The following is an 18,418-nucleotide window of genomic DNA, read 5'->3' as shown; positions in this document are numbered from 1 at the left end:
TTTGTGACGAGGCCCAGATACATGGACACCCACTTGTCTCATGGGATACGATGTGCTATTGGCCAAACACGCACATCTTCACACCAGCTGCGGATCGAGACTCGGAGATACAATGGAGTACCGGCACAGGCCAGGACATGCCTCCTGTGTGACATAGAGCCTAAGACAGAGTTGCACTACACTTGCCACTGCCCCGTCTACTACGAGATACGTGGCCGCTTCCACTGCTTGTTCAAAGAGGGCTTCGGACCACTCTCCAGAGTCATGCGATACGAGGATCAGAGATACTTAAGTCTGTTTTTGTTCGAGCTGCGGAGACACAGAGAGAGCCTGATGAGGGGAGAGGCTAGCCAGTCTCAAAGACGGATCATAGACTTCTTTAGAGCAGACATTGGACACCCGGAGGAGCTACTACCACAGGAGAGCTCGTCGCCTCACACCAGAGGCACACTGATCGACCGAGCGACCGAGCTAGGGAGATCCAGACGCCCATGACTGTGGAGGACTACACAGCATCGACGAAGGCTGCATCAGAGGATTCGGATCACTTTGGCCCTTCATGCACGACGCCCGGTCAAGCTATTGACCATGGAGGAGATTGATGAGATCCGCCAGCGACCGATGCTGGACCTTTTGTGATTTAGCTATCCCACCTAGCTGCTTAGCTCACACCTAGCAGTTTAGGATTCCATGGTATTTTATTGTCATTTTTGTTACTCTGACCCTGTATCAGATCCACCACATTGTAACTTTCTTGTCTCATAGGTCACTTCGGCCTTTTGAAGACGTTAATATAACATTTCATTTCATTTTGTTCTCTCTCTCTCTCTCTCTCTCTCTCTCTCTCTCTCTCTCTCTCTCTCTCTCTCTCTCTCTCTCTCTCTCTCTCTCTCTCTCTCTCTCTCTCTCTCACCACACATTGAAGGATATGTCACACACGCCCTACGGATGCCATGTACAAAAATGAGGGGACAAGGAGTCGTCCCAGTGATATACCAAGAGGAACTCAGAAAAATGATCACAATTTGCAAGACAGATGCTCATAACCGGTACATATGGATCAAGTTTGACACAAAACCTAAACCTATGTTCATTGCCGGGTGCTACATCCCCCATAGAGAGTCACCATTCTATGGTGCCTTCAATGTAGAGAAGAATTACCCTTTCGAGGATCTGTATTCCGATATCCATGCCTATGCACAAGAAGGGATGATTATGCTTATTGGGGACATGAATGCTCGCATAGCACATGCGCAAATGCAAATGGTGGATCTCATGACACCTCCAATGCTTGACATAATGAGATATTAGATCCCACATGGGAGAGATGTTCGAAAGATCTCATTACAAACCCGCAAGGTATTGCATTGCTCATTATGATGACATCCTTACAACTAATCGCCGTCAATGGAACAAGTAAGTTTGAAAAATCGGGAGAATGCACATGCTACATGGCCAACAAAGGCATGAGTGTTATTGATTATGTATTGATTACATATGAGGCATCCCATATTGTGAGTAAGTTTACAATTGGGAAGAGGTCACCCAATTCGGACCACACCCCAATCCATGTATGGCTACAAGTTCCCACTCAAAAAGCAAAAAAACAGCCCCATGCCCGATCATAGACATACAAAATGCAAGTGGACAAGAAAAGAATGTATGTAGAACATTTAGACAATGCACTTGCTCATGTACCCATGCCATCACACATTGAACAAACATGGCCAATTTTCAAACAAGCTCTATGTGATGCCGTGGAACAAACAATGGGAAAAACGCATCGGCGAGGAAATCATGTTAAAGGGCTACCGCATAACCCATGGTTTGATGAAGAGTGCAAGTATGTCAAAAAACAATTGCGGGCACTGTCAACGACGAACACGGAATGGGAAACTCTATCAAAAGACTACACAAATCTCAAGAGGCGGAAAAGAAGAAACTATGAGCTACGCACGGAGACACAAGCCATAGCCAACTTCAAGAAAAATCCCAAAAAGGAATGGCCAAAAATAAAAGGACGGAGACATGACATTATGGGGGACATAAGCTCAGATGACATGTACATGTATGTGGAACAACTATATGTGCATAATAATGCGGAAGAAATGCCACACATGCAAACCGATCTCCATGCCCAAGACCACTTTGATTCCGAAACGGTTAAAAAAGGCATACAGAAACTTGCAAATGGGAAAGCTCCGGACATACTACACTTGAACTCAGAAATGCTTAAATGGTCAGGTATGAGAGCCAGAGAGTGGATACATAGAATGCTAAACCAAGCCATTGTTCAAGGGCTACTCGAGGATTGGCAAAAGAACTGGATCAAAGCACTTTACAAAAAAGGGGATGTAAATCAGCCTACCAACTACCGTACCATTATTGTAGGATCTTGCATGGCAAAGCTTTTGGGAAGCATCTTAGAACAAAGCATAAGCACATGGGCAGAGAAAAATGGAAAACGAGCAAAAGAACAAGCAGGTTTTCGACCAAAACATAGCACCATTGATCACCTTGTTTCACTCAGGGTATTAATGGAAGAGAGTCGGCTAAAGGGAAAAACATTATACTGTTGCTTTGTAGATTTCACTAAAGCCTTTGACACGGTCCCGAGAATGGGTATATGGAAAAGGATGGAATCCATAAAAGTACCGATGCATCTCAGGAGTGCGGTAGCACGTCTCTATGACAGAGTCATATGTCAACTAAAAACGCACGAAGGGCTGTCCAAAGCTTTCTCGAGCAGCATGGGGGTCAAACAAGGATGCCCTCTCTCCCCTACTCTTTTTGGATTGTGCATTGATAAAATAGAAAGCTTCCTCCCTCAACTAGAAGGGGATGAACCAACCATCGGGATGCTTACACTTCTCATGCTCATCTATGCAGACGATGTGGCTCTTTTCGCCCATGACATTACAGTTCTACAGAAATTGGTCGATGCGTTACATGCTTTTTGTGAAAATGTGGGTCTATCAATCAATGTAGACAAAACAAAGTTCATGATTGTAAAGACTCGTAAGATGGATATCCACGCCCCCCTCATGTATCAAGGGAAACAAATTGAGAAAGTCGACAGTTTCAAGTACTTGGGGATTGACATCCCGTGCAACTATGCTTGGGGACAATGCGCACATAATAGAATTGACATCGCCCATGCCAAGTACTATCAATTTGAAAACATGTGCACACAAAGGAGCATAAAAAGATGGGAGATAAAAGCGACCATTTTTGAGACATACGTAGTGCAAGCCATCCTCTACGGAGTGGAAATCTGGGGAGCAAGCATTTCAGCCCACACATGGAATGAAATTGAAAAAATTCAGAAAAAAATTCTATATCGACACATGGGGGTCAAAAAGACGACACCATACTCTGTGCTACTCTTGGAGACAAGCAAGAGACCACTAGAAATGAAAACATTGCAAAAAATGTACACGTATATCATGAAGGTCAAAGCGATGCCTACTACTCGAATCCCCCGCATTGCATGGGAAACGGGATGTGCGCCGCAAAAGACAAAAAAAAAAGCAAATTTCTGTCATCAAGCCTCATACAGGACATAAAGAAATGGTTCGCTAAATGGAATGTAGAGACATATGGAATACTATTGCAAGCATGTCAACACAAAGTATTGGGAAGGCTATAGCACAAACCCAATGGAAGCCCAGGCCCACATACGAACACCCATGCCCCACATGGCACGAAGAGCCATCTCTTTGATGCGCACAAGGTCACATATGCTCAAAATAGAAACAGAGGGCTGGCTGAAAATTGATGCTTCTAAACGGATATGCACATCATGTACAATGCAAGCTCCCGAAGATGAAGCACATGTGACATTGGAATGCCCAGAATACGCTCACATCCGGGCTAATTTTCAACCACTTCTAAGCGGTTGCTCTACCTTTGCGGACCTATTATCCAAGACAGACCCCTCCCCTACAACTCTCGGAACATACCTCACCCGCATACTTGAGCATCAAAAGACACTCATAGGAACACAAAAAGAGAATAACACACACCACACCATACACCCCCGTGAGGGGAGACTATGTATCACTTTGAGGTCCCATGGGTCATTTCTGGCCCTCCGCGGACGTTAATACCAAATCAAATCAAATCTCTCTCTCTCTCTCTCTCTCTCTCTCTCTCTCTCTCTCTCTCTCTCTCTCTCTCTCTCTCTCTCTCTCTCATTGTACCATTGTATCAGCTCTCATTTCTCCCCCCCCACCCCTCCCCCCTCCCACTTTTTTAGTTGTACTCAGAGATTGTACTACATTCACCATTTGTAACTTTTTTGGTCTCATAGGCCAGCCTGAGCAGAGACGACGTACTAGGAGCATGCCCTAGAACAGCTGGTATGATGAGGAGTGCCGAGAGACAAGAGACAGACTTCAGAGGGAGGTGCTTTTGGGGTCACCATTCACAGACAGTCACGGATTGCCCTCCGACGCCTAGTGCGGCGGAAGAAGAGGGCATTTTTGGCTCGACTAGAGCAGGGTCTGTATCAGCTATTCTTGAGTTGAGACTCAGGTGAGGCATGGTGACTCTTTCATGAGCACTCCCCCCCTCCTGCCATTACTTCTACAGAGGCCAGGGCCAGTATGCATCATCTATGTACACAGTTCCTGGACAGCCGCCTCTTCGCGACCCCTTCGAGCCATGCCCACACACATGTGCTTTTTTCACCGCTGAGATGGTGAAGAAGGCCATTGATAGGATGAGGACTGGGAGAGCATGTGATCATGATTTCTTAGTGGCCGAGCATTTTATACATGACAGGGATCTGCTCGCAACGCTTCTGGCAGTGATGTTCAACCATGCCATGTGTGAGGGCCTGCCTGATACTTGGAGTTTATCTACTATCGTACCTATCTTCAAGTCAAGAGACCCTATGGAGCTTGGGAATTATCGCACTATCATGATTGGACACACATTGGCACGGTTGTACGCATCCATTCTTGAGCAGCAATACAGTAGATGGACAGAGAGGGAGGGTATACGTGCAGTCTGGTAGGCGGTGTTCAGGAGAGGTTTTTCTACTCGTGACCACATTCTGACACTCAGAGCCATTATTGAGGAGGGCATATCACGTGGGAGATGGATCTATTGTAGCTTTGTGAACTTCCGCAGAGCATTTGACACAGTGCCCAGAGCTAGATTGATGCGCAAACTACAAGAGATGGGAGTACCCACAGAGGTGATTTGGGGGATCGTGGCATTATACATGTCAGTAGTGGGGCGTGTACGCACTCCAGAGGGGCTATCGACATTAGTTCACTCCACTATCAGGGTGAAGCAGGGCTGCCCGCTCTCTCCTACTCTATTTGGTATGTATGTGGATGAGGTTTCTGACTATATTGAAAGAGATGGTGATAGAGGTGCACAGCTGGCACGGACATGGATTCCACTATTGTTATATGATTATGATATTGTGCCGATCTCCAACGCTCCGAAGGGGATGCAGCATCGCTAGGATGCTTTGCATAGGTTTGCCCATGACAGTGGTTTGTCTGTCAGCCTTGGTAAAACCAAGGTTATGGTGTTTAACACCACCCCACAGTGGATCAGGAGATCAGTACCAGCATTCACATACAGTCATTAGACAACGGAGTATACATATGCTTACACCTACCTTGGGGTGGTCTTTAGTGGACCAGCATTTTCATTGAGGAGAGCAACAGAGACTAGACCAACCAAAGCCTGTGTAGCATTGGGTGGATTGGAGAGGACATGTTCACAGATACAGTTTCAGGAGCCTTGGACGAAGCTCTGGCTTTTTGACACTTTGGTGGCTTCCGCATTCCTCTATGGAGCTCAAATACGGGGGCCTTCATTGGACCATCATGGGAGGTCGGGTCGCACTAATGGATGGGGAGACATGGAGAAGCCTCTAGTTTCTATGATCTCGCGGCTTATTAGAGCCAAGGCTTCAGTACCACATGACATTATTCAAGCAAAGCTAGCTGGTTCCCCACTAGTGGTTGAGGCGCTCACCAGATCAGTCTCCTTTATACACCACTTATGGGACCTCTTCAGAGATAGATATGCCCTCCTAGCACTCGAGTCCTCTTGGCAGTTAGCTATGCAAGGAGATACAACATGCTAGTATGGGGAGATGACATCATGGTTTCAGGTACATGGGTTCAGCATGACAGATTGCCCCCCTTCCACTCATTGGATGCACCATCTCTGACTCTTACCCAATCCAAGATCACCAGGCTCATCCGCCAGGACCTGACTCGTCTAGATACTAGGCGGACTAGGATATAGCCGGCACAAGAGCAGGTGAAACCGGCCCGTGGGGTGGTAGGCATTGGCTTTCACCCGAAATTCTTTACTTTAGACACACACAGAGAGAACATGCAAAGGAAACCTACGACGGGAATTAACACTTGAATACACACACGGCTCGGAAGCTAGAATTCCCCGAGCGGACGCCGACAACCTGTAGGCCCCAAAATTGGCGCCCCTTTCGGTATTTCTTTATTCTTTAAGAGGGTAAATTACAATGTAAGGTCCTAGGAATCCTTTACCGGTATCACACTAGATACTACCTGATTTGGCCAAATTTCGGCAACATAACAGCCCCAAAACTTGCGAAATCAATTCCCCTTGGATCTCACTTGCACTGGCGTAAACCCTCTGATTCCTGCCCAAAAACAGTAAATTCAGCTCGCTGTATTTACTGATTTTTGCCCTGTTTTCAGCCCCAAACAGTCCCCTAGCTATCCTCTGCCAGTGGGGCACGATTCCCAAGTGTTTTGGCGTCCGTATGGCTGAAAAACAGTCAATTTTCTGCGCATACACAGCGCTGAATTTGCACCTATACGGTGAGGTTATGACCCTCACCGGTGCCTGCTTTGGAGTAGCAGCTAGCTACCCCTGTTCCTGCTCAAGGAGGCTCTTGCCTCAGCACAAAAGCATGAACCCACACAGCTGTACATCAATCAAATGAAGAGCCCTCTTGTGGGGTGTAACAAACTTGGACACTCCAAGTCAAGAATCAATCGCGACAGCACCAAATAACCACTTCAAAACAATTCACAGATCACAATAGATTTGCACTGGCCCGGCGGAGTTCCGTGCCTAGAGATATTGGCCCCAAAGACTGGCGCCCCTTTCGGTATTTCTTTATGTATTAAATCAAGGTCAAAGTACAAAGAGCGGTTAGGGTTTCACTTCCTAGTTCACTTCCTATATGATCTTGCTCTGAGCCTAGACATCCTCTTACTATACGAATTCTAGTGCCGACCACTTCCCGTCTGCGGGTGAAACTACCGTTTAACATTGGCCATACAATGTCCGACCGTTTGCTACTTCAAAAAGACGGTCTCAAAAATAAAACAAAACCCATTGGAAAGAAACCAACAACTAAAGTTAGCAGTTGCCACGTCCTCGTGACAGTTAACAGCCGCCACGTCCTCGTGACATACCCCCCTCTTGAAATCGCAAACGTCCTCGATTGCATACCATAAATACACGCCGATGATCTTGTGCTATTAACACTCTTTTATCATCGCATGTATCCGCAAGAAAGGTCGTAACACATAGATACAAATGACTTAATGAGGCCTTCATACTTTTGTCATTTCCATCTATTACACTAAATTCATATGTACATTTGATGTGCTAGCTCTATCATTACCCCTCCTTTGCACACATTGGGTTGGGGCATAGGTAGGTTGTAACCCAAAGGCTTCAAGGTAAAGCTGCAATACATTTGGTGACTCTGACAGTTTAAGCTCTTCCATCCACTTTGCATCCATAGGCGGATAGTTCTTGAACTTCACCAAATAGCGTCTTGCAACTTGTCCTTTAACTTCTCTGTCCTTATGTGCCAAAACTTGTTCAAACTTCAGGTACCAGGATCTCATCAAGTTCTTCAACTTCCGGTTGATCCTCATCTGGAAAATCTTCTGGCACATCACCCACGAAGGGTCTTAGAAGACTCACGTGAAACGCATTATGAATCTTCCACGCATCAGGCTGAAATTATCTTCTGACACATCACCCACGAAGGGTCTTAGAAGACTCACGTGAAACGCGTTATGAATCTTCCACGCATCAGGCAATTTCAGCCTGTAAGCCACATCGCTGATCTTGTCAAGCACTTGAAAAGGCCCATAGTAACGCATACTGAGCTTAGGAAACAGCCGTTCCTTGCCCTTCATCTTCTTTAACCTTGCCTTTCCGAACCTTAACAATACCCAGTCACCAGGTAATAACAACAATTCACGACGGTGATGATCAGCAACCTTTTTCTGTTTTGCCTGAGTCTTCTCCAAGGCAACTTTAATTTTCTTATACATTTCATCCATGTTCTCAACATATCGATCTGCCTCAAAGATCTTGTCCTTTGTATGCAAAATGGGAGGAACCTTTTTGCCGCCTTCAACAATCTCAAATGGTGCCTTGCCTGTGGACGAATGCACCGTATTGTTGTACGCATACTCAAGCATAGGCAAATACTGTTCCCACTTGCCTTTATTATCTGACACATAGCATTTCAGCAGATCTAAGACAATAGAATTGGCCTCTTCTGATTGTCCATCAGTTTGTGGATGAAATGAAGACGAGAACTTGAGCGTAGTGCCCATGTTCTCAAACAATCCTCTCCAGAACAAACTGGTCATGCGAGGATCACGATCACTGATAATCGATTGTGGCATACCATGGTACTCAAACACATTGTACATGAACAAGCGTGCCATCTAATCAGATTTATCTTATCTTCTTCCTGACAGGGATAAAATGGTCCATATACCATCATTCCCTGTTGGCGTTCTTGGAAGATCAAATTTAAAGTCCATAGCAATGCTTTCCCATGGCTTATTGGGAATCGGCAGTGGTTGTAACAACCTTGGTGCCTTTTGCCTTTCAAACTTGACCTTTTGGCAAACTATGCATGCTCGCACAAAGGCATCCACATCTCTCCTCAAGGTAGGCCAATAGAAGAATGTCTCTACCGCTTTAACTGTCGCATCAATGCCACGATGCCCTGCATACGGTGGGACATGACTCTCTTCCATGACCTTATGTCGCAGTGGCCTAGTGACACAAAGTCTGCCATGCATGATCATAAACCATCTTTGAGGAGGTAGTGCTTGTGATGTTGCCCCTCTTGTAACTGTTCAAAGATCCTTGCAAAATCTTCATCAGCAATATATTGTTCCTTCATGTCATCTAGCTCATGATGATAAGGAATTGACACAACTAAAATTTGTGGTTTTCTTGATAACGCATCAACCACAACATTCTTCTTGCCTTCCACATGCATAATCTGGAAATGGAACATGGAAAGAATGTTTGCCCATCGCATATGCTTTTCGGATAACTTTGACTGTGTCAAGAAGTATTGCAAGGTCTGATGATCTGTTTAGACAACAAAATCAGCACCTAAGAGGTAGTGCTTCCAGCTAGAAAGCGCATGAATCACGGCCAAGAGCTCTTTCTCATGGACTTGCATAGTCCTCTCTGGCCCTTGCAAAATTCAGCTTTCATAAGCTACTACCCGTCCATCTTGCATTAGCACTGCTCCAATGCTACTACCGCACGCGTCACACTGGACCACAAATGACTTCCTCAGATCTGGCAAAACAATTACTGGATCTGAAGTCAACTTTTCCTTTTGAGAGGGTAAATTACAATGTAGGTCCTGGGAATCCTTTACCTGTATCACACTGATACTACCTGATTTGGCCAAATTTTGGCAGCATAACAACCCCAAAACTTGCACAAAATCAATTCCCCTGCTGGATCTCACTTGCACTGGCGTAAACCCTCTGATTCCTACCCAAAAACAGTAAATTCAGCTCGCTGTATTTACTGGTTCTTGCCCTGTTTTCAGCCCCAAACAGTCCCCTAGCTGTCCTCTGCCAGTGGGACACCATTCCCAAGTGTTCTGGCGTCCGTATGGCTGAAAAACAGTCAATTTTCTGCGCATACACAGTGCTGAATTTGCACCTGTACGGTGAGGTTATGACCCTCACCGGTGCCTGCTTTGGAGTAGCAGCTAGCTACCCCTGTTCCTACTCAAGGAGGCTCTTGCCTTAGCACAAAAGCATGAACCCACACAGCTGTACATCAGTCAAATGAAGAGCCCTCTTGTGGGGCATCACATAACTGCACGTAGGGGAGAGAGAGAGAGCAGTGTGTAGTGTGCAGGGCATCACTCCTAGCACCACACTGTACACGGGAGGGAAAGAAAGCACTCCATAGCTCTTAACTTGTGACAAAATGCAAATGAGGCCTCTTCCCAGCTTAAAATTCAGCGCCCATTTTTCTGCATGAGGCAAGTGCATGAAAATTTGACACTTGGCACATTTACAAGCTTTTGCCCGTTTCGAGGTTGCCGCCTAAAATTCTCCCGACTGGTCGCCCAGTTGACTTCGCGGCATAGTTGTAAAATGTTCCCCTAGTCATACCGGAGGTAATGACGCGAACACATTTCGTGGCCCAAAATAGCACTTCCCTAAATTTTAGGAAATGATTCCGTTGCGCTCCCTGTGGTCATCTGACCATCTATCCTCATTGGGACCGCATCCAAAAGTGCAATGTGGCCTAACTGTCGGATACCTTGACTTTATGCCTTTATTGAGTTCACTTCCTAGTATCCACCAACTTGCTAAGTGCGACGGGGGGACCTATATGATCTTGCTCTAAGCCTAGACATCCTCTTACTATACGAATTCCAGTGACCACTTCCCGTCTGCGGGTGAAACTACCGTTCACATTGGCCATACAATGTCCGACCATTTGCTACTTCAAAAAGAGGGTCTCAAAAATAAAACAAAACCCATTGGAAAGAAACCAACAACTAAAGTTAGCAGTTGCCACGTCCTCGTGACATAGTTAACAATTGCCACGTCCTCGTGACAGCTGAAACAAAGATGGCTTTCTATAGAGAGCAACTTCTCCAGCTTACTAAGGATGGTTGCACACCTATCAAGGTGGTTTCTATGCCACGGTGGCCCGAAAAAGGTGGATAGTGGCACTCTGTCAAAACCTTACTCCACAACGCTTATGTGACACACAAGTTTTTCTGTATCAAATAGACTTCCTTGAGAGAATAGCCAGTAACCACTCCTCATTCTGATATCGGCGGTCTGTGGCATACTGATCTACCATATCCTCAAAGTTGTGGTGATGAACCGCCGAAATAGCCAAAACCTGTACGCATGATTAGTCAGCACGCATTGTTCGAGTGTTTCATTCATGATCATTTCCTATATTTTAGTCAGCGTCTATATGTGATCCCTTTTCCTAGGCATGCCATATTGTACGTTGAGTACGATTCACTCATGAATGGGCACGGATGTATGCCGATTATTCATGAAAAGCTGAAAAGTATGCATTCAAGGAAGTCACATTCCATGTCTCTTCCTTGGCACGACACAGTTGTAGAAAGAGCACAAGAAAGTATGAGCACCAAGCATGAGCATTTCCGTTGTCAATTGCCACCGTTGATTGATTTAGATCAGCAAGACAAGATTCGATCTCATTGTTTTCGTGTGTGTGGTGAACGGTTTGGCACTCCGTCTATTTGTTCATCTACATTGCATGCACAGTCTTTTAGGAAGATGAGATTTTTTCCAGTCACTTTACAAGGAATAGGTATGTTCATGTTTTTGTGTTGGAAGTGGTTTCAGGAATTTTCAACCTTGGAGATTCTTGAAGAAGATGGACCTACGTCCATAGACAAAGTTGAAGCATTGAAGGAGCTACAGATGATTTTGTGTCGCTTTCGGCGCGGCCCAAAGAAGCAAGCGTTGCATACCTTTATGAAGTTCAAGTATCGCATGACCCACAAATCAGAGTGGGCCGGCGAAGAGTCCTTCCCAGGATTCCAGACCCTGTTGGCGATCTCCCTCGCCACCATACAATTCGGTACCAGTACCTCACTTTGAAAAGGAGGGGATGTCACGTGACACATCCAACACTATAAGTCCGTGGAAAAGCTATAGCATGACCAAGGTTCAGTTCAGTCAAGTCAGTCTAGAATAGGAAGTGATCTGGCACCTTTGTGAGTCTGTTCGCAGATCATGCATGTCCGGACACTTAAGAGTAGATGCATATCCTCTAGTTGCACGCAGCATGATCATCACCATTACCATCAGAATTGTCACGTGACACATCCAACCCTATGTGTTCGTGGACAAGCTACAGCACAAGGGTTCAGTCAGTCCAGTCAGTCTAGATTTAGAAGTGATCTGGCACTTTTGTGAGTCTATTCGTAGACCGTGCATGTCCAAACACTTAGTGTAGATGCATATCCTTTGGTTGCACACAGCATGATCATAAGCATTCCCACCAGAATCCTTCAGGGAAATTTTCCAGTGCATTTATCCTATTTTACCTATTTTTGACATTTTTCACTTGTTATTTTTAAGTGACTTTTGTTGGAAAGTAGGTAGGGCAAATTGAGTAAGTTTGTATATAAGCAAACCTAAACTAGCACTAATTGGCAGAAGAGGCAGTAGAAGCTCCATCGCTCAACAGGCAACTTCTCATGCAAGAACCTTGGTGGTGTTGACTCCTCCAAGCAAAGACCCCTAGAGTTTTCATCATCAAGCACTAGCATCGCAAGAAGACATCAGCCTTGGCGTTTTCAGCAAGCAGCCGTCGCCATAGCCCCCTTGTTGCTAGCGTTTTTCATCAAGGCTCCACCGCAAGGACCCCTCAGCCCCTAGCGTTAGCAAAATCCCAAAATCGCCCTCCATTGGCATGGCGATTTTCAACAGGTAAAGATCAATAGTTTTCAGCCCTGAAGACCATCAGTTTTCAGCCCTAAAGACCTGCAAATTTTCAGCCATAAAGACCAGAAAATCCAGCGTTTTTCATAGTGTTTTCAGCAGTAGCAGAATTCAGCCAGCAGCGTTTTTGGACAGCAGTTCATAAGCGTCAGATTTCAGCCCTTAGATCGGTCTCGCCATCCCCGTTGCCGACATCGACCTAGCCTATACTTGCATCAATCACATGCATTCAGTTTGTACCAGTTTGTGCAATCAATAGTAGACCACTCTCGCCGACGAGAGTGGGGCCTTCGGAGGAGGGTTTTACGTCTCTGGTGTCGTATTTCTCTTCTCTCTCTATCTCTCAGTCTCATACACTTGCACGCACAGTGTTCATTCACTTTGTTTGTTATCATTGCACTCTCTCATTAAGAACGGAAGGCTCTCCCTTCCATAAGAGCAAAAAGAAACCTTGAGCACAATATGGAACACTCATCTTGAGAAAGAACAACATTCATTCCGCTGCACCTTACAAGAATCCATCAGGGGAATTTTCCAGTGCATTAAACCTATTTTCCCTATTTTTGACATTTTTCACTTACTATTTCAAGTGACTTTTGTTGGGAACTAGGTAGGGCAATTTTGCTAAGATAATATATAAGCAAACCAAAGCTAGCACTTTCTGGCAGAAGAGGCAACAGGAGCATTGCTCAACAGGCACCTTCTCAAGCAAGACTACCCCCAAGAGCCTGGCATTTTCACCCCAGAACCCTAGCGTTTTTCAGCCTTACAAAACAACAGCAAACCAACGCTTATAAGAGCAACAGGCCACCATTTTTGAAAGACAACCTTCAGCGTTTTACTTCAACAGTACGTCAGCAGCAGATCCAGCGTTTGTAGACAGCAAGGACAACGTTTTTGCAATAGCAGATCAGCCCCATCAACTTCGACAATTGCAGATTCGCCAAGCATCAGTTTTCAGCCATAGTCTCGTCGTGGTCGTCGTCACTGTCGGCCTCGACATAGCATCACTTAGATGTGCATTAGCATATTGTACCAGATTGTGCAATCAATAGTAGACCACTCTCTCCATCGAGAGTGGGGCCCTTGGAGGAGGGTTGACAACTTCCCGGTGTCGTATTCTCAACCCTAGCGTTTTTCAGCCTTACAAAACAGTAGCAAACCAGCGCTTAGAAGAGCAGCAGGCCAACGTTTTTGAAAGACAACCTTCAGCGTTCTACTTCAGCAGTACGACAGCAGCAGATCCAGCGTTTGTAGAGATAGCAAGGACAACGTTTTTGCAATAGCAGATCAGCCCCGTCAACTTCGACAATTGCAGATTCGCCAAGCATTCAGTTTTCAGCCATAGTCTCGTCGTTGTCGTCACCACCGTCGGCCTCGACATAGCATCACTTAGATCTACATCAGCATATTGTACCAGATTGTGCAATCGATAGTAGACCACTCTCGCCATCAAGAGTGGGGCCCTTGAAGGAGGGTTTGACAACTTCCCGGTGTCGTATTCTCTTCTCTCTCCATCTCTCAGTCTCAGCACCTTCACTCACAGTGTCCATTCACTTTGTTTGTGTCCATTGCACTCTCTCATTAAAGAACGGAAGGCTCTCCCTTCCCTAAGTAAAAGGAACCTTGAGCACAGTTCGAAGCACTCATCTTGAGCAAAGTTCAACATTCACTTCCGCTACACCTTACAATCTCCCGGCCCGGACCTTTTTAGGTTATGCGAGAGGAGTGATGAGGGAGTCGTTGAATATCTCCCGGCCCGGACCTTGTTAGGTTATGCGGGAGGAGTGTTCATCAGCGACTTTATGTTTCTATGTCTTGTAACATGCATATGTGAGCATTTGTGTTGCATTGTGATGTGCCAACCACTGAATATTCCTAATTGGATGAGATTGCCTGGGTATGTAATTTTAGTGCATTAAGACACCCGTGGAAGATCAGTGCGATCTGGGTGTAATGGCTAATTTTACTACACCGGAATATCAAGAGTTCCGATCTGGACGAAAGGAGAAGCCAACTCCTTAACAAAAGAGCCGAAAGGAGAAGCAAACTCCTTGATCAAAAGAGCCGAAAGGAGAAGACAACTTCTGAACAAAAAAAGAGCAAACCGATTGTCCCTCGGATTGTCCCTCGGAAATTTTTGAGCTAACTTGAGTTGTTTTACAGATATGCTGTAATCCCGGACAATTACTTTCTTTCAAGAAGAGGGGATGTCACAAACTTCTGATGTATCAAGTCACTGAAGAACAGAGCCAACCTTCAGATCACGGCCGAGGAGCCTAAACCCTAAGAAGCAAAAGCAGTAGAACGAGATGACCTGGTAGCTGTACGGATTTGCGGAATTCACGCTGACATGCTGTACGAAAAACCCAGATTTCGCGTTGGACTACTGACGTGGCAAACTGAACGGATCTCCGCAATTTGCATTGACATGATGATGTGGCAAACTGTACGGATTTCCGCGTTTTGCGCTGATTGCTGACGTGGCAATTGTACGGATTTTCGTGATTTACGCTGGTAGCTTTTGGGCATCGCTTTTGGACTAGATGCTTTTGAGTTTGAAGGCTTTTCATGTAAATTGCTTTTGGGGCCTAGGGCCTTTAAATATGAGACCATGGGCTCATTCTCTGGCATGCGTCCTCGAGAAGGTGCAGAGTCTAGAGCATCGGCATTGTACTAAGTTCCAATAATATAAAGAAATACCGAAAGGGGCGCCAAAGTTTGGAGCCAATACTCTCTGGGGTGGAATTCCATCACTCCATGTCGCGTGTCGTCTCTCTCTTTCAATTTGGTTGTTATTGAAGTGTTAAAAGTCTGTTCTTTTTCTATTGGCACGTGGTGCCCGTCTTGTGACAGTATGTGGTTAAATGTAATAGTGTCACATCAATAAAGCTGAAAGGCTTAAGATAGGAGGACTACTCTAGTCTTCAGAAATTCCTTCAAAGAAATGGGAGAGTATCTCCATGGATTTTATAATTGGTTTACCTAGAACACAGAGGAGGCACGACTTTGTCTGGGTAATTTTGGATAGATTAACCAAAATGGCTAGGTTTATTCCAGCCAAATTTGACGTTAAAACTCTTGAATTGGCTAGATTAGTTGTAGAAAATCTCTCTCGATTTTCTCTCGATTATAAGGATTACCAATAGATATCATGTATGAGAGAGACAAGAAGTTTAATAGCCATTTTTAGAGAGTTGTTTAAAAGGTTGGATACTAAATTAAGCATGAGCACAGTTGAGCATCCGCAAACGGATGGTCAAGGGTTAATCAAATCCTAGAAAATATGCTATGAGCATATGTAAGCAAACGGCAAACTAATTGGAAAGAGTACTTACCTATAATAGAGTTTGCATATAATAGTGCCAAGCACTATTCGACCGGATATAGTCCATTCATGTTAATGTATGGGTTTCAGCCTAGAGCTCCTTATGCAATAGGATTGCAAAAGGAAAAGGTTCAGACAACTAAAAACTTTTTAGAAGATGTTAATGAAATGCTTAAACTTGCTAAAGATAGTATTAGAAGGGCTCAAGATAGAGCAAAGACATATATTGATTTGCACAGAAGGCCTCTTACCTTTGAGGAAGGGCAGCAAGTTTATTTGAAAGTTCTTGAAAAGTCTGTAACCATGAAGACGGGACCATGTCCAAAATTATCTCCAAGGTATTGTGAACCTTACGCAATACTAAAGAAAGTTGGAGATATGATGGCTTACAAACTCCAATTATCAGAGACGAGTGGCATACATCCAGTATTCCATGTTCGCAGACTCAAAAAGAAGTTAGGTCACTATAATAATTTGATTCAAGATGATCAAATAGTGGAACTCATAAATACTCAATCTCTTCCACATGAGCCAGAGAAAATGCTAGACACAAGTCCTACTCACGGCCTAGCTTAAGAGTCGATTACCATCCCATGACCCGTTCAAATGATTGCATGGAATCCCAAGAGATGTTCTAACGGTCACGTTCAACGATCAATAATAACATGGTAAATGTACCAACACTACATGGTGTTTTCTTGATAGGTGTTTGCATAAGCTGCATTTGTGGATTGAATGACTTCTCTGAAAGCATCACTGCATGAATCAATATGTTTAGTCCGATTTTGATAGGTGTAATCGAGGACGATTACTCTTTTCTAAGAAGGGAGTATTTGACAAACTATAGACTTGCCACCTATATGACCTAACAATGTGGCTGTGCGACTTGCAACGGGAAATCCGGTGCGAAAAGTGGGAATCTGAACAATTGATAATGAGGCAGTGTGACCTGATGATATGGCAGTTCTCTACGCTGTGCTTATTCCCAACATATCCCCCATGGATTTATTTTTGAAAGCCTAATTACTTTCGTATTCCAATTGTAAATAACAAAAATTTTAAGTTAATTTTGGGCCCAAGAGAGCTGTAAGTAAGAGGCCAGGGCACCAGTAGGTGAGTGGGCTCACAGAGTAATTGTACTCGTGGTTGTTCATTAATATAGAAATACCGGCAAGGCCGCCTATTTGGGGGAAAATTCTGTGAGCAGAGTCAGCACACCTAACAGGAAGACTCGTAACAGCAAACATGGAATCATGCCCAGAGAGAATCTGCTGCTATGAACCTAACGACTCTCGTGTACCACACATCCAATAGATACAAAATTTGCACAGAACTGCTATGAGAGGCACCAACCAGGGGAGGCTTATCAGGTCGAGCAGGTCGATCAGGGGCATTAGCAACTCCAAGTGGTAATTGATGATTTGACCAGAGACGAAAGGCGTGATGGGAAATGGAAGCTTTGAGGAGAGGGTCAGGAGTGTTGAGGACGAGGGCACCCCATTCTGCTAAACAAGAAGGGGATTTTCTGTTCTGAAGGACTCCAACATCTACAGGAGATGATGTAAGGATGGTGGGCGGCTCCTTACTTGTGTTCTTCGGCCCCCAAATCCGCCTTTCATCAACAGAGCTTACCCTCCATGCCTGCAACCCCTCCCATTCTCCTGCTGCGGCGCTCGTGCTCAGGCAAAGTCGCCCACCAGCATGCCTCACCCTCTGAACAGTGCTACTACATTTTAAAGGTAGAAATGTTTGCCACCTCCCCACCGCCATTTCTATCACCTCGCGCTCTGCATTGTAACTATATCGCGATCATTGTCATTCTTCATCCTTTTCTATACTATTATCTATGTGTGTTTGCACGATTTTGAAAAGTGTCGAAATAGGTAAGCGAAGGTTGAGCGGGGAATTGTCGAATCACACCACCTATAAAGTGCATGCAAAACTACCTACATCAACATAATGTCAATCGAGGACACACATGACATGTTAGGTGGCATGGAGGCAATCTCTTTAGCTTGTCAGGTTGAGACCATCCCACTCACACAACATTCTGGAAGGCCAACTAAACCACAATAAGGAATCTCACTGCTCTCAACTACACAACCCAACCCACATACACACAAACGACACGAAACTCACCAAATCATACCAGAATCGTACGAAACTTAAGGAACACCATCCCCTCACTAGGATACATCTATCCCAAAGCCTCTACACTCAAAACCCTCACTCTAGACCCATTTGCGGAAAACGCGTATGAAAACAGAGCAAAATATTTGAAAAAGCCCGAAATTGAAATCTATGAGTACTCATATGTAGCTTATGTCTCCAC

The 18,418-nt window shown here is 44.9% G+C and overlaps 1 protein-coding gene across 3 annotated transcripts in view; it reads right to left on the bottom strand.

Moving 5' to 3' along the window:
* LOC147451882 (diiron containing four-helix bundle family ferritin protein, putative (Protein of unknown function DUF455)) overlaps positions 1 to 17,915 on the bottom strand; it is a 43,752-nt gene extending 25,837 nt beyond the window's left edge. The window contains exon 1 of one of the 3 annotated variants that reach the window (XM_086517768.1): positions 17,440 to 17,915. In XM_086517768.1, the coding sequence (XP_086373894.1) occupies positions 17,440 to 17,856 (417 nt within the window). In that variant the 5' untranslated portion in view covers positions 17,857 to 17,915. The remainder of the gene's footprint in view (positions 1 to 17,439) is intronic. The other 2 variants (XM_086517767.1, XM_086517766.1) reach the window with 2 other exon arrangements.
* Positions 17,916 to 18,418: the final 503 nt, after the last annotated feature.

The sequence above is a fragment of the Adiantum capillus-veneris genome, chromosome 8 (genome assembly GCF_014529385.1).
Source record: "Adiantum capillus-veneris isolate H3 chromosome 8, ASM1452938v2, whole genome shotgun sequence".
In the NCBI taxonomy this organism is placed as follows: Eukaryota; Viridiplantae; Streptophyta; class Polypodiopsida; order Polypodiales; family Pteridaceae; genus Adiantum; species Adiantum capillus-veneris.
This window is presented reverse-complemented; position numbering and strand designations above follow the sequence as displayed.